Source organism: Corythoichthys intestinalis, chromosome 1 (genome assembly GCF_030265065.1).
Source record: "Corythoichthys intestinalis isolate RoL2023-P3 chromosome 1, ASM3026506v1, whole genome shotgun sequence".
Classification (NCBI taxonomy): domain Eukaryota; kingdom Metazoa; phylum Chordata; class Actinopteri; order Syngnathiformes; family Syngnathidae; genus Corythoichthys; species Corythoichthys intestinalis.
Genome location: NC_080395.1, coordinates 75,271,502 through 75,296,401, shown reverse-complemented (window position 1 = coordinate 75,296,401; position 24,900 = coordinate 75,271,502). Strand labels below are relative to the sequence as shown.

General features: G+C 41.7%; 1 protein-coding gene across 1 annotated transcript; it reads left to right on the top strand.

Moving 5' to 3' along the window:
* The first annotated feature begins 3,005 nt into the window (after positions 1 to 3,005).
* On the top strand, positions 3,006 to 24,477 carry mex3b (mex-3 RNA binding family member B). The gene is made up of 2 exons (XM_057839903.1): positions 3,006 to 3,533; positions 19,119 to 24,477. The coding sequence occupies exons 1-2, from the start codon at positions 3,311 to 3,313 to the stop codon at positions 20,426 to 20,428; spliced, it is 1,533 nt and encodes a 510-aa protein (XP_057695886.1). The 5' UTR covers positions 3,006 to 3,310; the 3' UTR covers positions 20,429 to 24,477.
* Positions 24,478 to 24,900: the final 423 nt, after the last annotated feature.

The following is a 24,900-nucleotide window of genomic DNA, read 5'->3' as shown; positions in this document are numbered from 1 at the left end:
TTCATTTTTCTAAATATTGGTACAGTAAAAATGCATAGTTTTGAGTATGGGAGTAGTCACAGTAGTCTACTACTAATATTCATCAACCTTAGCCAGTACCTATTCAGATTTGTGGATTTACAGTGCCACAAAAATGAGAACTCTAACCTACCATCTATTAAAACGACCCGTTGCTCAGGAGAATCGCTAAGTATTGTACTGACATGCCAGCGCGCGTAACGCAGATGTAGATGGAGCGATTTTAAGATCAGGCGACTTTATTCAGCCCACCGGGGAAATCTCCGGTATCCCCGTATGCCATTTCGCGTGTGTAAGTGTACATACATAGACTGCTGGCCAAAGGTATTGGCACCCCTGCAATTCTGTCAGATAACGCTTAATTTCTCCCAGAAAATGATTGCAATTACAAATGCTTTGGTAGTAATATTTTCATTTATTTTGCTTGCAATGAAAAAACACAAAAGTGAATGAAAAAAAATTAAATTATTTTCATTTTACACAAAACTTTCTCTCAAACCATTTTCTAGTGCTTTTTGAAGTGTGTTTTGGGTCATTGTCCTGCTGGAAGACCCATGACCTCTGATGGACACCCAGCTGGGTCCTGCATTATGCTGCAAAATTTGTTGGTAGGCTTCAGACTTCATAATGCCAAGCACACAGTCAAGCGGTCCAGTGCCAGAGGTAGCTAAGCAACCCCAAAACATTGAAGTGCCTCTGCCGCGCTGTATTCTTTTCTTTGAAGGTCTTGTTTTTTTCCTGTAAATGATGCCTTTTCCCCAAAAAGCTCTACATTTGTCTAATCTGACCAGAGAACATTGTTCCAAAACATTTTTGGCTTTCTGAGGTAAGTTTTGGCAAACTCCAGCCTGGCTTTTTTATGTCTCTGGGTCAGAAGTGGGGTTTTCCTCGGTATCCTACCACACCTACCACCTTTTCATTCAGATGTCGCCGGATACGGGTTGACACTGTTGTACCCTCGGACTGCAGGACAGTTTGAACTTGTTTGGATGTTAGTCGAGGATCTTTATCCATTATCCGCACAATCTTTTGTTGAAATCTCTTGTCAATTTTTCTTTTCCATCAACGTCTAGGGAGGTTAGCCACAGTGCCATTAATTTTACACTTATTGATGACGCTGAGCACGGTAGACACACTAACATTCAGATCTTTGAAGATGGACTTTTAGCCTTGAGATTGCCCATGCTTCCTCACAATCTGGCTTCACAAATCCTCAGGTAGTTCTTTGGTGTTCTTTCTTCTCTCCATGCTCAATGTGGTACACACAAGGACACAGGACAGAGGTTGAGTCATCTTCAATCCATTTTAACTGGCTGCAAGTGTGATTCAGTTATTGCCACCACCTGTTATGTGCCATAGGTAAGTAACAGGTGCTGCTACTTACACAAATTAGAGAAGCATCACATTATTTTTCAAAGGGTTCCCATTTTTGTAGTTTTGTGTAAAAAGTAGGGCTGTCAAAATTATCGCGTTAACGCGCGGTAATTAATTTTTTAAATTAATCACGCTAAAATATTTGACGCAATTAACGCACATGTCCCGCTCAGACAGTATTCTGCCTTTTGGTAAGTTTTACAGCAAGGATTTTGTGCTGTCTAACAGCGAACTCTTGTGGTCGCTTTGCGACATGGTTTATTGCTTTCTTGCCAGTTCAATATGGCTGCACGACGTCTCGGGCTGACGCCTACGTTGTAATGTTGTGCTTATATGATCCTTGGACAAGATTTGTCCGTAAGTATGGTTGTTGTAAAGAATGTACATATTATGTTAGTAAGCGAAATATTATATTTTTTGTATGAGACGCTTTTTGTTTATGTTTAGTGAACCTGTATAGCGTGCTAAGCTAATGTTGTTGCTAATGCAATGCTTGTGTACTTTTTTTTGTAGTTTCACTACGGTCTAAAGAGGACAGTGGTTTGAGGCCATTTTATTAATAAATCAGATGAAAAAGGAAGAAGTCTGATTATTAAGGCGTCGTTCACTAGCTGTCTAGCTTTGGAAGAAGTAGACGCTTCAGAGTGAGGACAGCATAGACAGATTTAAATGACAGTAGAGTGAAATGCCCACTACAGTCCTTATGTTGAATGTATATATCCATTTTGTGTCTTATCTTTCCATTCCAACAAATTATTTTACAGAATATATATATAATTTACAGAAAAATATGGCATATTTTATAGATGGTTTGAATTGCGAATAATTACGATTAATTAATTTTTAAGCTGTAATTAACTCGATTAAAAATTTTAATCATTTGACAGCCCTAGTAAAAAGATAAATATTCATTTCCCCCCCCATCCTCTTTTGTGTTTTTTCATTGCATTTGCAAGCAAAATAAATGAAGGTATTACTACCAAAGCATTTGTAATTGCAATCTTCTTTCTGGGAGAAACTGAGCATTATCTGACAGAATTGCAGGAGTGTCAATACTTTTGGCCAGCAGTGTACATACATACATATGTAGTTGTAAATAAAGTGTACACAAATATGATTTTAGAACTCTTTTATTCTAATAACAAGATACTCAAATCCACAATGCACTGAGGGCACGGAAGTTGAGCTGTGAAGTGGCGAGGGATCACTATACTTCCTTATGGAGGTAGGCCTACACAAGTACAGTGTACTTTGTATGCTGTACTTATACTTTTCAAAAGTAAAAAAAAATACACTTCCTTTGTGAAACAAATGTAATCCGAGTAAAATCACCTAGGCATATTTGAAAAAAGAAAAAAAAATCTCTTTAACATTTAAGATGGGGACTCAATTTATTATTTATTTTTCTAACATTTTGTGGCTTTTTCTGTATAAAAAAAAAACACGAACACATAGCAATAACAATCAATCAAAATGAGACGAATGAACGTCAAAATTGAAGAAACACCGCCCACTCAAAGCCACAACAACCAATGAAGTTTGCAGCTCGACAAAAACCTCAGCGCGCTGCACCCTCCCTGCCCAGCCGATGACGTCATTTACACGACTCTGGTGGCAAGAGCACTTCGAGACAAAAGCAACAGAGAACCTCAGGACGAGGAAGCTCGCTAGAAAGGATTATTACATTTCTCGTCCTGGTGGTGATGGTTTTGGCGCATCTGCTGGGATCGCTTCGGGACTTTTTGACTATTTGGCAAGATACGTGGGCAGATGTTTTCGTAGCTCCTTTTTTTCACCTCCTCTGCCGCACTGGTTTCTTTCCACTGTCCAGTTGTCTGTTGAAAACCGGCTCCGGTGCCTCTCCCCTCCTCTTTTCCTCTCCTCCTCTTCTTGATCACTCCTTTCTTTGGCCCCCAAAATGCCCAGCTCACTGTTAGCCGACTGCAGCGTGCAGGGAGATGCGCTGGACGACCAAAGAGCCCTACAGATTGCTCTAGACCAGCTGTCTCTGCTTGGTTTGACTGCCGACGACAATCCGCTGTGCGACGACAGCGATGAACCCAGGAAAAGGAGTGTCAATATGACTGAGTGCGTTCCTGTGCCCAGCTCCGAGCATGTGGCCGAGATTGTGGGGAGACAAGGTGAGTGTCTGAAAGCCGGCCGGCCGGCCCTACCCAATGTGGCGCCCGAGGCGACATTTTATGTGCAACCCCCTTCAGTGGTGATTTGCAAGAATAATAATAATAATGTATAATCACTAATCAGAGGTGGGCAGAGGCGTCACTAGACCTAATACAATACTGGGGTACAGCGGGGCATTGGTGAGCGATCAAAAAAAAATCTTTTAGCACTTATCTATCATAAAAAGTCAGAAATAGCATTTTAAACGACATATAATCAAACCAAAATACATATTTCTGGAAAAGAAAAAGTGATGTTTTTTGTTTTTGTTTTTTTTCCTGCCATAAGTATTCAAAATACAAATTGGGACATCCCTTGTCGATTGTCAATTCACCTCTGCTCAAGCTTATCAACTTCCATCTCTCCTTCACCTCTTCCTGCACTCTGCTGCTCTACTTTGTATGGACAGAAATGGTGATACATCCCTGTCCTAACTTTCCGCCCTCATTCATCCTTGCGGATTTATACTTGCTGCGAGCAAATAACTTTGTGATATCAATTTGCAAGAGTAATGCTGTTTGAGTCAAATAGAAATAAAAATAATACATCTTGTTATAGATTAGAAAGATTGCAGTAACAAACAAAATGCTTGTAACACAGCTGGAAATGATGATGAGCACACACACAAAACTGTTACAGGTTATATCTCCAAAATAGCAGATTAATTCATACAGATTGATTCTATTCATTTTGGTCATAAACAAGTAGCAATCAATCGCATCAGTATTGATACACAGTTCAAATACCACATATCATGTTAACACGATATTAGACAAAGCTCTTGAATAGGGTTGGGCATCGTTTGAAATTGAACGATTCCGATTCCACGTTTTGATTTAGGTTCCAAATGATTCTTGATTCCGATTCTTTTAAGAGGCAGGGTAAAGAAATTATATGGATGTCTTAACTTATCAATGATTTTTAAATATTTATTAACTTCTCTCAGGGCTATTTGTAACTTGTATCAATCTTAGGCATGTGTTGGTATGATATTCTGACAGTATGATAACCTTAAGCCAAAATATCATGATTTCACGGTATTGTAATTAAAGCGAGTCTAAAATGTGTTACTTTGAGATATCTGGGTTAAAATAAATAAATAAATAAATTGAACAGGATTTTTATTTTTCAAAACATCGTAGCATAATGGAACATAAGTATAATGTTAACTTAAATAAATAATAACTGAAATATTCTAAAAAAAACCCCAAAACAAAATAAAGTCCTTTAGGTGAGCCTAAACCCACAGCCACAGCTCAACATTTTTACCATCAGAACAAAAATAATTATACTCCGTAAAAAGCATGTGTATATGACTCATATCATGTTTACATTATACACACACCGTTTCTCAACACAGACAGTTGCCAGAGATTAAAAATAAATAAATAAATAAATAAATAAAAAATGACCACCGTTAGACACACTGAACACGCTGGAGTTAATTCTTGTAGTTGGTGGGAAACGTTCATGACAGTGTTTACAAACCTTTAATTTTGTATAAATACGAAATCATATTGGAGGTATTTCCTCCTCGCACATGTTTTTCATGTCGGTTGGCTCTCCTCCTCTAAGCCACAGCCGTTTGTAACCTTTCTGTAGCCGAAGTATTACCATACCAGCGAATTTGTTTTCTTCGATGGGGAAAAAAAGTTCAAGCGTTTCACCTCCTCCAGCCATAGTGTAGCACAGCTGACTCACTGACACTGAGCAACAACGGTTGGGGAGGGTTGAGAAAAAAATTATCAGATAATTTGCAATGTGAAAGTTAGTATGAGTCAATACAATGTCAGGTACGAGACGGAGGAACCAGTTGCGTATCGCAGACACAGGATTTTATTGATGATGACAGGCAAAGAAAACAATCAGGTCAAGTGGTAATGGCTAGTTGGCATGCAAACGTATGCTGAATCGCTGACGACCTGACACTGAATGCTATGTTTTCGTGCCTTATATACTGTTCTCAGTTGTTCTTTGTGACATATTAAAGAGTACACAGTCTTTGCGATGGAAGCTTTGTGAAGCATGAGTGTGATGCAATATGCTGGTACATTGGTACATGACATACAAATTTATTTTGCATTAATCATTTAGCCTATCAATGAATTAGGTTCATATTAGTGAGAAATGTAGCCCTGACCCCCGTTCATGCAATCTGTTTGGTCTTATTAATTTCCCGTCCCTAGCAAAAAGTGTACATGCAGGTTATGCTGTTCGTCACCAGTAGGTAGATGGCAATGTAGTGTAAAGCGCTTTTAGCACCTTGAAAGGTGGAAAAACGCTATACAAGTATAACACCATTTACAATTTACCATTTTTCGTCCCTACCACTTTTGAGACCAAAGCTACGCCCTTGCACACGCACCGTAATATTGATGCTCAATACACGTGTTTTTGGAATAATCGAAGAAATGAATCTGTCACTCAACTTGTGATGTGTCATTGGAGCATTAAAATAGGCTACTCTTATTTGTAGCAACTGTGTTTTTATCCCACATTACGACTGTACAACACATCAGAGCGACTTTCCAACACATTAGAACGATTTTCGAACTTGGGAACATAGATCTCCCGATACACATGAACGCAGCATATGTCCCGAAGGTGCTTCGTGGAAGTTTCAACTCATATGCCTATTAAAGGTAAGTTCGGGCCTAAAAAATCCAGCCCGACCCGACCTGACCCGCGGGTATTAAAGCCCGATCCAGCCCGGGAAGTTCAATTAACTTAATTTGCAGGCCCGAGCCCGAAAGAACCTGAAATTTTATGTTTTATTTGTAAGGACTCAGGAAAAGGAGGAAATGCGTGGATGCGATGCGTCTGTCAGACCTGGACAGAGCACTGCTTGGAAAAAGGGAGTCGGGACTGGTTGCGTTTTGTGTGATCACATTTATGACGATGCTTGTGCATATTGGTAACAAATTCAAGCCTGTCTTTTGTAACAAACTCTTCCAGTTAAACAATAAACATTTATATCTTTTATATTTGTGTGTCTGTTCTATCAAGCGGATAGTGTATTTGACATTTGTTTCAATTTCTTCAAGTTGGCAGAAAAAAAAAAAGTTTACTTAATGTTCAAATAGTCTACGGCGGCAAACACTCAGGTGACTTGAAGTTCCGCTCTGAGACCCCCAATTTGGCCAACTTTCAAAATTGTCCGATATGCATGTGTGATACATCATTGGAAAGCTTAAAATCTCATTTATCTGGGGGAAGAATTTTTTTTGAAAACGAGGGCATTTAAAAAAACACAAAAAAACTTTTTTTTAAAACAGCGAAACCTTATTTGGAGGTGAGAGCATGACAGAGCAGAATTAAAGATGCTATGATTTTAAGGAAATATTATCGCGTACTTACCTTGTTTCGATCCAAAAACTCCATGTAGCATGTATCATCGAGTGTCAAGACACAGATGTGAATGGCCACTGTCTGTTTTTTGGGGAATTGTATGGGTGAAACATGGTAACATAACAAGGGTTGCGATGCAGAAATCGCAGACATGAAGGAGTGGTCAAGATGTTCTTTTTCTCATATCTACCCTTTTGAGCTTTTTTTTTTTTTTTTTTTTCAATTTTTCGTTGTTTGGCTCGATTATTTATCATCTACCATATCGAGGAAAATGTGACAGTAACATAAAAAATAAAATTAAGCCATAGTTATGAGGTAGATAACTGTGACTTATTTACTGACACCATTTTTTTCATTGTGACGTCATTTGTTTAAAAGTTTAAAATATGCGAGTGAATAATTTTTCAAAGTCTTTTTTTTTTTTTTTTAAACCAAAATATTAGACACCGATTAATGATTCTAAGCTAAAAATGACAGACATTTTGAATAATATATTTACTTCTTTCTATGGCTGTGTTGAAACAAAAGCTTGCGCGACGTCCGTAAACGGGGGTTTTCAGGGTAAGACGGGGTTTTCAGGGTAAAACGGACATATTAAAAATAGTTTGGAGGCTTAATGCGCCATGAATCTGCTATGGCAGCATATAGACTTATTGTTCTATCAAACCAGAGTTTGCGCTAGACTTTTTCGTTGTCTGTCATTTTGACTGACAGGGTCATAAAAATCCGGTCATAATCTATTTTTACCCGTCACTTAAATTTTCAAAATGATGATAATGACATTGTGGTGACCCTTTGTTTGGCATAATTCACCTTCCGTACTTGTGTGTCCATTTGGCCGAGCGCGTTACTGGCTACGACACAGTCACGTGACAGAGACACTTAAGAGCCGCGCACGTTCCGGCTTGAATAGAGAGTTCACAGAGAGCAGCAAAGCTACAGTGGCTGGACACAGCAATTCTAGCTAACAAGACTCTTAACATTGCATACCGCTTCAACATATTCAATAGTATTTAGTTTTCATTCATTTTAAATTAATATTCTGTCCGAACAAGCTTAACAGAGAATCCACACTGTGCCATCACACATCAAGCAGATGAATATGTAACTTTTACTCCGCAGTGACAAAAACTGCTGACTGTGGCCCCAGTAGGTAGGCTACATATGGAACAATGAAATTAACAGTTCACCTGCTGTGGCCTGAACGGCAGTGAACGCAGTCTCACACATTCCTCCTGGTGCTCATGGACTTGAATTCCGTGCCCGCTTGTGCAGTCCCTGTTTTTTCACCTCTTTTATCAACACCATCGTCGTTTTGGGGCTTTTTGAAGAAACTTCGGACACTCAGTTGCCTTGACATTTTTCAGACTAAGGCCAACGACGTCATGCATCAAGAGAGACAATAGCTAATTAATATGCTCACTCGCCACCCTGTGGTCTGGGGTGTGAATTGCAACCTGTCAAAATGACAGATGGACTTCAGTTTTTTCCGTCACCATTTAAAAAAATCGGTCAACGACGGAAAATATTCGGTTAACGCGACCCCTGTATCAAACACAACAGTTCTTTTGGCTTTAAATACAGCAGTTTATTTTAAAGAGGGGTGCAAGAGCAGAAACTGCTTTTTCAGTCTTGTCTGTGTTTTCGCCCTAGATATTTTTTATGATCAATATAAATGCATTTACACAATGAAATAACGCTGGAAAAGTTTTTAAATATATTTCTCGTGTGAGAGCAAAGCGCCACATTCGTTTACATTTAGTGAAGCTGACCCAAGTTTCTGTATCTTCAACAATCAATTTGAAGCCTCTCCATACCCCACTCCTTCTGGTGCATGTTTGCCTTTCCAATTCCCCCTTCTTTAGTTTGTTTTTTACTTCTTGCTGCTCCATATCGAAAAGAAAATACCAGAATGCGGACTCGCGAAGGGCGCCAGGGCGGGAGGGGAAAATTAAAAAGAGGGCGGGGCCACGGCTTTCACAAGCGCAGGTATGCACAGCGCCTTCTCTGTTTCATCCAAATTATTTATTTTATAACAAGTATTCCTTAGTTTAACATCTGTCAAGTTAAAAAAACAATCCTCAAGTAGACATTTGTAATATTAGTAGGGCTGTCAAAATTATCGCGTTAACGGGCGGTAATTCATTTTTTAAATTAATCATGTTAAAATATTTGACGCAATTAACGCACATACCCCGCTCAAACAGACTAAAATGACAGTATCGTGTAATGTCCGCTTGTTACTTGATTTTTGGTGTTTGGCGTCCTCTGCTGGCGTTTGGGTCAAACTGATTTTATGGGTTAGTACCATGAGTGAGCATGGTGTAATTATTGACATCAACAATGGCGAGCTACTAGTTTATTTTTTGATTGAAAATTTTTAAAATTTTAATAAAACGAAAATATTAAGAGGGGTTTTAATATAAAATTTCTATAACTTGTACTAACATTTATCTTTTAAGAACTACAAGTCTTTCTATTCATGGATCGCTTTAAGTGAATGTCAATAATGTTAATGCCATCTTATTTATTGTTATAATAAACAAATACAGTACTTATGTTGAATGTATATATCCGTCTTGTGTATTATCTTTCCATTCCAACTATAATTTACAGAAAAATATGGCATATTTTATGGGATGACAGATGGGTGTCACCCTAAAAGGGAAGGGGAAGCAAGCTGTCGACATACCCTTGGACTTGTTTGGCTATGTGTGTGCATGTAGGTGGAATTATATACATGTGTGCTAATACATTTCATGAAGCAATGGCGTCTAGATAAAATGCAACAACAAATATGATTTCTTAAATGTGCCAGACAGTCTAATTTCTTAATGTCTGTGGCTTGTCCTGGAAGTTGACCTGTGGAACCCAGGCCGGTTTAAACCAGTCTGAATGACAAGGCAGTTTTCATCATAATTCAAACATTTTTAAAGTAAAGTTATCAAACACAATAATATCTCCTTATTGCAATTAATCATAAAGCATTCGATTATAGCAATTAATCACCAATAACTGAATTTATGTAAGCATTCATTATATTGTGGGCATTCATTAGCAATAGGAAATATTTAATAAACCCATGATTATCTTAACAACATCCATATATTGTCTTAGTATACATATATAAATATTTATTTAAAAAAAAAAAGTTGGCGAGAGAGAAGTCCGGTCCGACCCGACCCTAACGTACAGTAAATAATTGACATTTTGGGCCCGACCCGCAGAAGGGTGCGGATTCGTGCTAAAGATCTTACCTCTACTGCCTATCCTAGCCAAAGTTACGTACAGAAATAACCATATTAAGGAGACATGCGCAGATTGTGTATATGGAGTGAATAGAGCAATACGACCATATTAAATAGGCGTATTCTGTATTGATTGATTGACTGATTGAATTTATTTCGAAAACATACATCACATTATGGACATACAAGAATACAAACAAAACATAAGACTCGAAAGGAGTAGGAAGAAGTAAAAAAAAACTTAGGGCTGTAGGGCTGAATGATATTGGAAAAAACTGACATTGCGATTTTTGAGGGGTTTGCAGTACATTGCGATGTAGACCCCACTCACCAGCGTCACACAATGACGTGTCGCTGTATATCACCATATTGTCCGTCATTGTTTATCTGTATTCTCAATGGTTTCAATTTGTCGTGCAATTTATAGTGCAATTCATGGAAGCCCAGGTGCTTTCAGACGCTGTAAACTCATTGGATGCGTTGCATAAAAGGCGTTATGTGGAAAAGCTTCAGTGTATCCATTCGCCAGATCCATATTTGATGCCTAAATTGATATTTTTCGACCCGCTGTCTTCGCCGTCTCTGCTTGACATCTGCTACCCTGATATCTTCAACTATCTTGTCCACAGAAACTCGGCCTATTCTCATGAAACTTTGAAAAACTTTAAGAGCAGCACTCTAAGCAACATTACCCCGTGTGACCCTTTACTTTCAATTTTCTAAAATGGCGACAATCAATAAAAAAAAAAAAGTTGACTACGATGGCCGACGTTTCAAGGATAGGTGGATATTGGACTATTTCTTCAATTGTTTGCCTCATTTGCAAAGAGACAGTCGCTGTTTTCAAAGAGTTCGATGTGACGCGATATTACCAAACAAGAAACGCTGACATGTACGACAACATTACAAGGAAGACACGCAGCGAGAAATGAAAGCAACTTGAAGCTAGTTTAATTTCACAGCAGCAGTATTTCGCAAGAGCCCGAGTGTCGAAAGAGAACGCCACAAAGGCGAGATTGTTGAAATTATGAATTTAGAAAAATAATAATAAAGCAAATGTGACACACAGAAGGGCTTGCTAAAAATTGTTTAAATACAGGGTATATTGTTCTACGTAAATCAGCGATGGTAGCCCCCCACATTTTTACCACACAAAATCTGGCCCCTTTTGCAAAAAGTTTGGACACCCCTGTTTAACTGATGATCCGTAGACGAAGCCAGCTTCTTTCACTTGGTACCAGCTAAATATTATTCAAAAAATAATGATGGTGGAAGAAATAAACATCTTGAATTTGAAACTGTATGTTATGCTTAATTGCGGTTGTCAGCCCCAAACCGTCTAAATATATGTTAAATGCATCTTACCAGGTATAAAATGTCTACTACATAGTCTGTGGTGATCGTTTGGTGCCCAGTTTTCTCGTCGAATTGCAGCAGTCCATCTCGCTCTCCTCTCCGGGTCTCTCGGAATACGGTAGGACTTCAAGTCTCTCCGTCTATCTTTGTTACTGCAACCAACCGCCACACACGCCCTCACCATTTTGATTATTAATGTTAACGAGCAGAAGAACACGCCATAATAGGAGGAATTTACGTAGCGGTAATGCATAAACATGACGAGCTGACGGACAATATGGCGCCGAGGCGTGGTTGTGACGTCATGTGAAAGGGGTCTATACAGTATATGTTGCGAGATTAAAACTAAAAGAATTTTCACCAGACATGAATAGCTCTGTTTGGGAAAACGTTGTTGACTAACTATGACCACATTGTATTCATTAGAGATCTCCTGATCCGATCACGTGATCGGAAACAAGGCCAATCCAACCATTTTTCAGAGGATCGGAATCAGGTGGAAAGGATTTAATTAAATAAAAAATATTTGTTTTTCTACTTAATGCTCATACAACCTCTAATGCTGAAAAGCAGTGTGAGCAAACTGTTTTTCTTGGTCACCAGTGCGGTTGGCATTTGGTACTTAAAGTTAACGATGATTGACATGTTTGTAACTTTGATCTGGTCAGACAATCTTCAGTATTGCTAGGATTGAAGGCACAAATGTGTTAATCATCGTTAAGGTTGGTACACAGTCTGAAGTGTACCGTGGCAAGTACCGTAATTTTCGGACTATAAGCTGCTTCTTTTTTCCTTCATTTTTTTTTTTTTTTTTTCTTTTTTTTTCTTTTTCTTTTAAACCTGTGCTGTTCAGCTGTTTGACACAGAGAATGGAAGTCTAAGTGCCCAGATTCTGAACAGTTTTAATGTTTCACATTGAGAGTCTGACATACTCCCATTGTGATCATTCAAAATACCTTTTTATTATGACAAAGCAGCGAACAGGAAGGGATTATGGGGGGACAGAAGAAAAGAAATACAAGAGCAGAAGGAAAAGAAACACATACACAAACAACAACTAGAAATACATTGAACATCTAAACTAGTTACTAATATGCTGGTGCTATCGTCAGCGAGATGTATTTCCGGTTTACACCATGTGGGGGCCTATTGGCCAGTGAAAGAGGAGAATGGGGGTGGGGGTGTCTATAAGCCTATAAGCTAAGTGATTGAAAGGGGTAGAGTGTACACAAATCAGTTCTGTGATCTAGAACCCAGTAATCGTGTGAATCTCGCCGCCGCATCGCCAATCCCGGCACCGGGACCCCCGACCCGAGAATGCCCTACCACATCCAGCAGCACGCAGGCCCCACCGGGCGCGCGACAGCCACGCAGACGGGCGGAGAAGCCGCGCGGGCGCCAACCCAGGGCCACGGCCCCCACCCAGCCAGCCCGGGGAGGGAGGGAGGGCGGGCGCAGGGGCGGGGGGCCATGCGCAGCCCATCCCTCCTCCCGCAGCCCAGCAAAGGAGCCATCGTCCCCCCCCCGGGACCCAGGGTGGTCCCCCAGGCCACCCGCGCACCCATCAACCGGCCTTCAGGGATGGCAGGAGGGGACGCATCACCAACCCCACGCCTACACCCACCCCCGCCCGCCCACCCGGGCCACGAGCCACAGCCGCAGCCCCCCAAACGGCACGGCACGCCACGGGACCCCCAGCGGCCCACCAAGCCCCAGGCAAGGCAGGGTCCCCCGCCGGTGCAGGCGACACCCCGCTGATACACCGGCGCCCAGCCAGCGACCCGCGACGGAGCGCAGGGCGGTTGCCCAGCCAGAGAAGAGAGGGGAAGGCGGAGGCAGGAGAACGCCCAGGAACTGCCACGGGGCGATGCAAGATCGGAGACCCGACCCCCCTACCTACTCCCGCGGCCGGCAGCCGAGGCAGAGGGGAGGCCACACCCCAGGAGCCACACCATATAAAAAAGTGTGGGACCCACCTACCACCCTATTACTGTGGCTGCCAGGTTCCCGACTGGCAGCCATCACCCAGCACCGTGATGGGGGTGTGAGGGGAGGGTAGTGCAATGTATGCATTAAAATAGGAGAGCTTGGCTTGGGGCAGTGGGACCGCAGCATGGAGCTTCTGCCCAGCCGCCCGTCCCACCGCCCTTTGCCAGAGCTCTCCTGTGGAGTATGATGTGTGGTGCATTTAAAAAAGGTGCAGAGATGGCGGGGCCTGTGGTGAGGAGGCAGCCGTGAGGTACCCCCACCCCCAACAGGTCCCAACCATCCCACAACCTTGGTGTGTGGTGCATTAAAAACAGGGGGGAGCCGGGCCGGGACTGTAAAGCCCCGTCCCAACTCTCCCCGGAAAAATGTATGAGCATGTAAGTGCCAAGGTGAAAAATATTTACAGTGCCGAAGTGAGAAGTGCGTGAGTTAAGAGGCAGGCTCCCGCAGGCGTGGCCCCGTCCACCAGAACCACCGGCCGCAGGGCAGAAGAGGCGTCAGGGCCCCGATAAATCTCCGCCCCAGACCACCCACGGCGCCTCCGCGACCGCCCCCCCCCCCCCCCCCCACCCACCGAGCACCCACCCCGCACTCCGAGCAGGCGCCACACCAAGCGCCGGCGACCAGGGGACGTCCACCCCACCGGCAAGGGACAGCAAGCCTCACCCAAGGCCCCGCGGGCCCCAAGAGGCCCCGCCAACGACCCCGCCGGCCGGGGGGCAGCAGCGGCCGCCGCGGCCCAGGGAGGCGGACAGGGCCGGAAGCAGACCAAGGGGACGGAAGCGCGCCCCCCACAACCCACCCCCGGGCCAGGAGGGGCGCGCGGCATGACACCAGAGGGCACCTCCCCGGCACCCGGTACAGGGAGACGCGGCTCCGGCCGGGCGGACCTGGGAGGGAACCATGGCTGCCGCATGCACCCCCCGGCCCCCACCCCAACTCCACCCCACCCCACCCCGGCCGGCCGGGGAAGGGCCGCGGCCCCGGACCGGCACCCGCGCGGCCCCCCCACCCGCCCACGACACCAGCGATTTCCTTCATTTTGAATCCTGCGGCTTATAGTCCAATGCGGCTTATTTGTTGATTTATTTGATAGGCAACACATGCCTCCTAGTATGCATTACAGCGCTACAGATGTAAATAACAATCAAAATTCATGTTCTGTGCTAATTATTTATCAGTTACTGTCCCAGTTGTTTCATTAATTGCTTGTTATGGTATTTGGTAACACTTTATTTGACAGTGGCGTCATAAGGCAGTCATATTTATAACATGACACTATCATGGGATTTACTGAATGCATTCAGTGTCATCCAGATGACACTGATTCAAAGCTTCATGGTGGTTCATTTAGTCTTAGGCAGTCGTATGATGCTGCTGTCAAATAAAGTGTTACCGGTTAATATCCTTTGGTGTAAATATCCCATAATACAGTGAGGACAGCTGCGGCTTGTAGTCCAGTGCGGCTTATTTATGAACAAATGCCGTTTTCGTGTCAAATTTGGTAGGTGGCGGCTTATAGTCAGGTGCACCTTTTCGTGCGAAAATTACGGTAATTAATTGTGTAACTGAGAGGCTGTTATTGGCAGGGTAAGCGTCAAAAGCATCAAAACTTTCTTTTCAGTCTCTTCAGATTCTCAAAATCAGTTGACTCGGGTGCAAAAATATGCGATCGGGACATCCCAAGTATTCATGTAATACCATTTAATCCAGGCTAAGGGTTTTTTTTGTCAATGATGAAGATTGGTGTATATTAAAGGGATCCAGGAAGCCATGTCTCTTCACAATTACTGCTTTTATGAAGAAAACCAAAAGTTTACGTTATTAAAAAAAAAATCGCACATTGCGATGGCGATGTTCAAACGATATATTGTGCACCTAGCATTCTGTAGATTTTGCTATGTAGACTTAAAACTCCAAAGTTTTTTTGTTTTTTCGGTGAAATGTATACTTGGGAACTGCAGATCAATACTGAGGCACGTGCCCCAGTGAGATACGTCTGGCAACGCCCATGCTTAGACTACTACAATGTATGACCTTTACGTATGTCATAATTTACCACGGCCAATTCCTGACCATCTGGAAACGTTGTTATGTCATTTTTGACCAAATAGGACTGTCCGATGAGGATGTTTTTTTTTGTTTTTTTTTGTGGAGTTGGAGAAGGATTGAGGTTACTAACAATATATTATAACAATATATTGTTTTAGAAAAGCGTTTAAACCCGGGATGCAACAGTTACATTGGTATGAAAAAGTATCTGAAACTTTTGGAATTTGTCACGTTTCTGCATTAAAATCACCATCAAATGTGACCTGAACTTTGTTAAAATCACACAGATGTAAAAACAGTGTCTGCTTTAACTAAAACCACCCAAACATTTATAGGATTTCATATTTTAATGAGGATAGAATGCAAGCAATGACAGAAGGGGGGGGGGGGGGGGGCTCAAGTAAGTGAACCGTCTGCCTAAGGAGACTTAAAGAGCAATTGAAACCATTTTTTTACCAAACAATTTGGGTCTGGTGTGCGCTCAATCACTGATGAGTGGTTTAAAGCTGCCCTGCCCACTATAAAACACACACCTTGTGAGAATTGTCTTGAAGAGAAGCATTGTCTGATGTGCTTAATAGCTCAGTCAAAAGAGCTGTCTGAAGACCTGCGATCAAGGATTGTTGATTTGTATAAAGCTGGGAAAGGATACAAAACCGTCTCTAAAAGTCTGGATTTTTATCAATCAACAGTCAGAGAAGTTGTCTACAAATGGAGAGAGTTTGGCACTGTTGCTTCGCTCCCAAGGAGTGGCCGTCCACCAAAGATGATGTCAAGAGTTCAGCGCATAATACTCAGAGAGGTAAAAAAAAAAAAAAAGAAACCAAGAGTGCCTGCTAAAGACTTACAGAAATCACTGGCACAGTCCAATATCTCTGTGCACACATCAACTAAAGTATATGTAAATCTATGGCCAGGAATGGTGTTCATGGGAGGACTCCACAGAGGAAGCCACTGCTGTCTAAAAAATAACATTGTTGCTCGTTTAACGTTCGCAAAAAGGCACTTGGACAGTCCACAGACGTTTTGGCAAAGTATTTTGTGGACTGATGAAACCAAAGTTGAATTGTCTGGGAGTAAGACACAACGTCATGGGTGGAGGAAAAATGGAACATCTCACCAACATCAACACCTCATCCCCACCGTGAATCTTGGACGAGGGAGCATCATGATTTAGGGCCGTTTTGCTACACCAGGGCTTGAACAACTTGCAATCAATAATAGAAGAATGAATTCACCCAGTTCAAGTTTATAAGGATGTTTTGCAGGAAAACCGGAGGCTGTATGTCAGACAGTTGAAGCTAAAAAGAGGATGAATGCTGCTACAAGACAATGATCCAAAACACAGAAGTAAATCAACTTCAGAATGGTTTCAGAAGAACAAAATACACGTTCTGGAGGGGCCAAGTCAAAGTCCAGACTTGAACCCCATTGAGATGCTGTGGCATGACCTAAAGACAGTGACATGCCAGAGACATGCCAGGCATCCCAGGAATCTGACTGAACTACAGCAGTTTTGTAGAGAAGAATGAGCCAAGATTAGTCCTGATGGATGTGCCAGACTGATCTGCAGCTACAGGAAGGGTCTGGTTGAAGTTATTGCTGCCAGAGGGGGGGCACAAAATATTAAATGTGATAGTTCACCTACTTATTTTTCCCCCTTCTGTCATTGTTTGCATTCTATCCTCTTTAAAATATGCAAACTTATAAATGTTTGGGGGGTTTTAGTTGAAGCAGAGACTGTTTTTTTTTCATCTGTATGATTTTGACAAAGATCAGATCACATTTGATGGTGATTTTTTGCAGAAATGTGAGAAATTCCAAAAGCTTCAGATACTTTTTCATACCACTGTATTTGAATAGTCGATTAAATTGTCATTTAAATTAATCAATGAATGAAAGTTTTAATTCCTTTTAGGGCTGTCAAAATTATCGCGTTAACGCGCGGTAATTAATTTTTTAAATTAATCACGTTAAAATATTTGACGCAATTAACGCACATGTCCCGCTCAGAAAGTATTCTGCCTTTTGGTAAGTTTTACAGCAAGGCTTTTTGTGCTGTCCAACAGCGAACTCTTGTGGTCGCTTTGCGACATGGTTTATTGTTTTCTTGCTAGTTCATTATGGCTGCACGACGTCTCGGGCTGATAATGTTGTGCTTATATGATCCTTGGACAAGATTTGTCCGTAAGTATGGTTGTTGTAAAGAATGTACATATCATGTTAGTAAGCGAAATGTTATATTTTTTGTATGAGACGCTTTTTGTTTATGTTTAGTGAACCTGTATAGCGTGCTAAGCTAACGTTGTTGCTAATGCAATGCTTGTGTACTTTTATTTTGTAGTTTTGACGACTCTCTAAAGAGGACAATGGTTTGAGGCCATTTAATTAATAAATCAGATGAAAAAGGAAGAAGTCTAATTATTAAGGCATCGTTCACTAGCTGTCTAGCTTTGGAAAAAGTAGACGCTTCGGAGTGAGGACAGCATAGACATATTTAAATGACAGTAGAGTGAAATGCCCACTACAGTCCTTATGTACAGTATGTTGAATGTATATATTCATCTTGTGTCTTATCTTTCCATTCCAACAATTTATTTTACAGAATATATATATAATTTACAGAAAAATATGGCATATTTTATAGATGGTTTGAATTGCGATTAATTGCGATTAATTACGATTAATTAATTTTTAAGCTGTAATTAACTCGATTAAAAATTTTAATCGTTTGACAGCCCTAATTCCTTTATTTGAAAACATGTTATTTTAAATTCACAGTGGAAAAAAAAAGTGATGTTTCTCAGAAATGTTGATTGCTGTGTTCTAGGGATGCAGCTATCGATTATTTTAGTAGTCGATCAATCGATGAACTAGTTAGTTCGAATAATCTAGTAATGGATAAGAAACATGAAAATTTAAACTACCTGGGATGAGCCTCAAACGCTATAAAAAGAAATATGTATATGAGGACCTATGTACAACAAAAGAACAAAGTCCGCTAGCTTAAATGCAAAAAATGCTAACGTTTTTTTTTACAATGCTCTTCAGAAATGGTTCAGACACATATTCCGACAAAAAACGGCTAAACATACCTATAAACTACATTACAAATGCATTAAATAACATTAGCCCAAACAGAAACGTAGATTACGTTGGTCTTAACAGGGAGCAGTTTGATTCAGCCATGTGAAATGAGGCAGACCAGAGGGCAGTCTATCCACCCTAATCAATAAAACTAAATGTAAACACTTTCTAAATAAACCATTACAACACCACTTTAATTAAACGAATACTTGAAGCAATAAAATTTAATTCGAATATTTTTTTTTCATCGAATACTCAAGTTAATCGATTAATCATTGCAGAACTACTGCGTTCCCATTTAAAAGCAGATGTTTTGACTGTCTTATTTTTATTGACACGGTTGGTCCTCAGATCAAATTTCAATTCATTTGATGGTTGATTCATTGTTGATGAAACAATCGGTTTAACCTGATGTCGTTTTTGGAACTTGCCATGTCTTACATAGTATTTTGCTTCCTTGCTCAGGTTGTAAGATTAAAGCCCTGCGAGCAAAGACCAACACCTACATCAAGACTCCAGTCCGAGGTGAGGAGCCAGTTTTCGTCGTGACGGGCAGAAGGGAGGATGTGGCGATGGCCAGGAGAGAGATCATCTCAGCGGCAGAGCATTTCTCAATGATCCGAGCTTCCAGAAACAAAAACGCCAGTTCAAACGGGAGCGGCACTCAGATCCCCGGCCCCCCCAACCTACCTGGACAGACCACCATCCAGGTGCGAGTCCCTTACCGCGTCGTCGGTCTTGTCATGGGCCCGAAGGGCGCTACGATCAAACGCATCCAGCAGCAGACCCATACTTACATTGTAACTCCCAGTCGCGATAAGGAGCCTGTGTTTGAGGTGACGGGGATGCCGGAAAATGTGGACCGAGCCCGCGAGGAGATTGAAGCTCATATCGCCGTGAGAACAGGGGGTCTTATCGAGGTCCAGGATGTCAACGACTTCCATGCTAATGGAACAGACGTGGGGTTTGATCTGAACGGGCATCCCGCTAAGTGGTCCAAGCCCAGCGTCAGGACGACCCCCACCTCTGTTCGCAAACCCTTTTCTAAGTACCGCAATGACTCCTCCTCTTCGCTAGGAAGCGCCTCCACTGACTCTTACTTTGGCACTAACCCTTGCCGCATGGCGGACAACAGCCCTCCAAGCCCTGCAATAAGTTACACAACCAACTACAATAATAATAACTACAATAAAAACAATATCAACGTCAACACAAATGCACAATTTTTTGTTTATGCAAATGAGGCAATGTCTCCTGACTGCAATGATCTGACATTTGATTCCCCGCCAGTGCTGGAACCAACGCCAGCCCAACTTGGGATTTTCTGGTCGCAGTGCGAAAATCAACCCGTTTCTTTTTCACCTGCCAACTCCAGTGGGGTGAGGGCGAATCAGAGAAATATGAACAAAGACGGCGGATCCCAGCCCAGAATTTCATCGCCTCCCCACAATGGTACCAAGGAGTACCTGTTAGCCCGAAGTGAAGACCTGCTCAGTTTCTCCGGCTATGTCAAAACTGTCGTTTCTCTGACCAACTCTCACCTTCCTTGTGTTCCGTTCGACTCCTCTTCGTCATCCTCCTCTTCCTCATCCACGAGCCGTAAAGGCAGCCGAGACTGTTCTGTGTGCTTTGAAAGCGAAGTCATTGCAGCGTTGGTGCCCTGTGGGCACAACCTCTTCTGTATGGATTGTGCCAATCGTATCTGTGAGCGAAGCGAGCCCAAATGCCCTGTCTGCCAAAGCAGCGTTACTCAGGCTATACGTATATTTTCATAAGAATGTACATAAACTATTTAATGAGGCTTGTTAAACAGGCAACAAGCGCTTTAATTGACCTTTCGAAAAAAGCTCCGCCCCTGCTTAGTTACGGTTGCTAGGCCGACATGCTTCGTGACTCCAGACGTACAGGGGAGTATTTTAAGCAAGGACGTAGGTTTGCATAGTTGGGGTGGGAACCCTTTGGTACCTCACGATATGATTCGAGTTGCGATACAAAGCTCACGATAACGATGATCTCACGATATGGTGATACAACGATTATCAATACATTGGTCAGGAAATCCTTCTTAAAGAAGCAACTAATAGACAGAAAAACAAGCTGCAGTGGTATGAAAAAGTTTTTGAACCTTTTGGAATTTCTCACGTCTGCATAAAATCACCATCAGATGTGATCTGATCGTTGTCAAAATCATACAGATGAAAAAACAGTGTCTGCTTTAACTAAAACCACCCAAACATAGGTTTTCATATTTAAATGAAGATAGTATGCAAACAATGACATAAGGGCTAAAAATAAGTTAACCATCACATTTAATATTTTGTGCCCCCCCCCCCCCCCTTTTTGGCAGCAATAACTTCAACCAGACATTTTCTGTAGCTGCAGATCAGTCTGGCACATCGATCAGGACTAATCTTGGCCCATTCTTCTCTACAAAACTGCTGAAGGTCAGATTCCTGGGATATCTGGCATGAATCGTTGTCTTTAGGTCATGCTACAGCATCTCAATGGGGTTCAAGTCTGGACTTTGACTTACCACTCCAGAACGTGTATTTTGTTCTTCTGAAACCATTCTGAAGTTGATTTACTTCTGTGCTTTGGATCATTGTCTTGTTGCAGCATCCGTCCTCTTTTTAGCAGACGGACTCAGGCTTTGCTGCAAAACATCCTGATAAACCTTTGAACTCATTTTTCCATTAATGATTGCAATTTGTCCAGCCCAGGAGGCACCAAAGCAGCCCCAAATCATGATACTCCCTCCACCATGCTTCACAGTGGACATGAGGTGTTGATGTTGGTGATGGTGAGCTGTTCCATTTTTCCTCCACATGTGATGTTGTGTGTTACTCCCAAACAATTCAACTTTGGTTTCATTAGTCCACGTAATATTTTGCCAAAACCTCTGTGGAGTGTGTAATGCCTTTTTGAGAACATTAAACGAGCAACAATGTTTTTTTAGACAGCAGTGGCTTCCTCCGTGGAGTCCTCCCCTCATCAGACCATAGGATTTGGTTCCAGTAATCCATGTGATTTGTTGACAAGTCTTCAGCAAACTGTTTGCGGGCTTTCTTGTGTACCGTCTTTAGAAGAGGCTTCCTCCTGGGGTGACAGCCTTGCAGACCAATTTGATGTAGAATACGGCGTATGGTCTGAGCACTAACAGACTGACTCCCCACCTCTTCATTCTCTCCTGTAACGAGTCACATGGCATTTTGGAGGAAAAATGATAAGCAATGCTCAATTTGGACATTTAGGGATGTGCATTTTTTCATAGGTGTGTTCTCACTTTTGTTGCCAGGGGTTTAGATATTAATGGTTATATTTTGAGTTATTTTGAGGGGAAAATAAATGAACTCTATTATATAAGCTGCACACTGACTACTTTTCATTGTGTCAAAGTTTCATTTTGTCAGTGTGGTCCCATGAAAAGATATACTTTAAATATCTGCAGAAATGTGACGGGTGTACTCCCTTTTGTGATTCACTGTAGTTGATGTGTGCACATAGATATTGGACTGTGCCAGGGATTTCTGTAAGTCTTTAGCAGACACTCTAGGGTTCTCTGTTACCACTCTGAGTAATCTGCGCTGAACTCTTGGCGTCATCTTTGGTGGACGGCCACTCCTTGGGAGAGAAGCAACAGTGCCAAACTCTCTCCATTTGTAGACAACTTCTCTGACTCACCCAGACATTTAGAGATGGTGTTGTAACCTTTCCCAGCTTTATACAAATCAACAATCCTTGATGGCAGGTCTTCAGACAGCTATTTTGACCGAGCCATTAGCCAGGTGTGTGTTTTATAATAGGCAGGGCAGCTTTAAACTTAAACTTAAATCAGTGATTGGGCACACACCTGACTTAAAATGTTTGGTAAAAAATGGTTTCAATTGATCGTTAAGTCTTCTTGGGCAGAGGGTTCACTTACTTATTTTCCCCCTTCTGTTACTGTTTTCATACATCTTCATTAAAATATGAAAACCTAAAAATGTTTGGGTGGTTTTAGTTGAAGCAGACACTGTTTTTTCATCTGTGATTTCGACAAAGATCAGATCATGCAGAAATGACAGAAATTCCAAAAGGTTCGGATACTTTTTCATACCACTGTATCTTAATCCTTCTGCTGTAAGTTTACAACTAGTAGACGTCCAATCCATTTGAGCTGGGAAGGTCGCAGTGAATAAACCCCTCCCACTTCGAACGGGCCCTTCCCACGTCTAGGTCGTTTTGGCCCATTTCAGGTCATTACCTGTTGATTTTGGGGCATTTCAGGGTCACTTCATGTTGATTTTGGGTTACAGAACAGGCAGTGACCCAGGAATTAATCGGCAGTGACTCCCAACTCAACAGGAAGTGACCTGTAAATGCCCTAAAATGAACAGAAAGTGACCTGTAAATGCCCAGAAAATTACTGTGAATGCTCTTCGAACAAATGAACGTTAATTCGCCCTTCCCGGTCTTAATGGATTGGGTGTCGAGCGCTGTCAATAGCAGCCATTGAGTTAACTGAGACATTTTTATGGTGGAAGATTTTGGTAGCAACTTGTTGCTGATTTGGTGGGCCAAACACTGGTTGCTTTATGTTCGTGCTCGTACAAGGTGCAACTAGTGTCCCCTAGTGTCCCCACTTTTTTTTTTTTTTTTTTTTTTAAAAAGGGACGTGCACGTCACCCGTTCATAATCTGTTTGGTTTTATTAATGTCATACCCCCAACAAAAAGGGCACATGCAGGTTATGCTGTTACATCCTCCCTACCAATGTTGAGGCCAAACCTACACCGCTGCTTTCAAGGGATTTTTTTGGGAGCAATACCAGTGCAGCAGCCTCCCGATTCAGGCAAAAGGTAATACAGTGATCCCTCATAACGTCATGGCTCAACTCTGGCGTCCACTGTGCATCGCAGATCTATTTAAAATTATTCATCAAAAATTAAAAATTGAGAAAATATGGTGCGAAAGTTGCCAGTGCGCTAGCAGAAGGCAGGGAGTGCGTGCACTACTCAAAATCCACCTCTCTGCTTCACTGGCCAGCATCCCCCCCTCATGACTCATTAATCTCGCAAGATGATTGGCCGTTAGAGAATGAATGTACAATATGTATAATTTATACATTGTTTTATAAATGTTTTTAGATCATTTACATGTTGCAAATTATTCTTTAATGTTCTAATTATAAAATGCATTTACAGGGTTTAATATAGACTTATTGATATGATATACACACACACACAAAATGTGGGGTGACACTACTTCGCAGTTTTTCACTTTATGCTGTCAGTTCTGGTCCCAATTAACAACAATAAGTGAGGGATCATTGTAAAATATCCAGTGGAGGGTTGTACTGAAAATTTTAAAAATTGTAGCAAACAATCGAGGCAAAAGCACACAGGATGAACACTTACAGCAAAGCAAAGGGTTGGGATGATGTCCGTTCACAAAATGTTACATGCCCGTGCCCATCCCCGCGGCAGCAGCGCCGTTTCACTGGGCTCAGCCTAGTCTCCACTTGGCAAAGACACTTTTCTAACCCACTCAGTACTTGCTACTCATGTGTTTTTACATTTTTGGTGCTAATTAGGTGGGCCAAACACTCATTGCTTGATATTCATGCTTGTACAAGCATGCGTGACATGCATGAGTTTAACACAAGCTAAAGTTACGCTTTAGGCCCGAAGTGGCAGTCGCGAGTAAAAAAGTTTAAACATAGAACGGACTGCGAACGAAGGCATGAAGTTTACCAACTGGCTAATTAAACAGCTATACTAATAGCTGTATGGAATCACCAGTCTCGGACGAGCACTCACTCAGACATTTTATTATTTAGAGCAAACTCAGATAAAAAGCTTGAAAAAATAATGAATTAGTTCAAAAGTGCAACTCTTTAGCATTCAGAAACGCTAAAAGAAATGAATAAAAAACGTTGTGGTGGTCAGTAAATGTTACTTTTATAGAGCAAGTGCAGGGAAATACATATGTAATCACTCAGTTCTGAGGAAAATAGTATGGAATCATAAGAAACTAACAAAGAAATAACAAAACACATCTCTAGTATTTAGTAGCACCACCTCTGTCTTCTATGACAGCTTGCAGTCTCTGAGGCATGGACTTGATTAGCATCATCACCTTGTCAAGAGTCAAGAATCTGTATTGGACAATGTGATGATGCTAGAACTTTTGTTTAGTGCTGTTCCACTGAGAATTACAAAGAAGACTGCCTGAAGAAAACATCAAAATTTCCTCAGTCCTTGATGATA

Bases quoted from the DNA above. Each gene is read 5' to 3' on its own strand.
- mex3b (XM_057839903.1), top strand. From the start codon at position 3,311: ATGCCCAGCTCACTGTTAGCCGACTGCAGCGTGCAGGGAGATGCGCTG. The intron at 3,534-19,118 runs GTGAGTGTCTGA...TTCCTTGCTCAG, and splicing joins CGAGATTGTGGGGAGACAAG to GTTGTAAGATTAAAGCCCTG.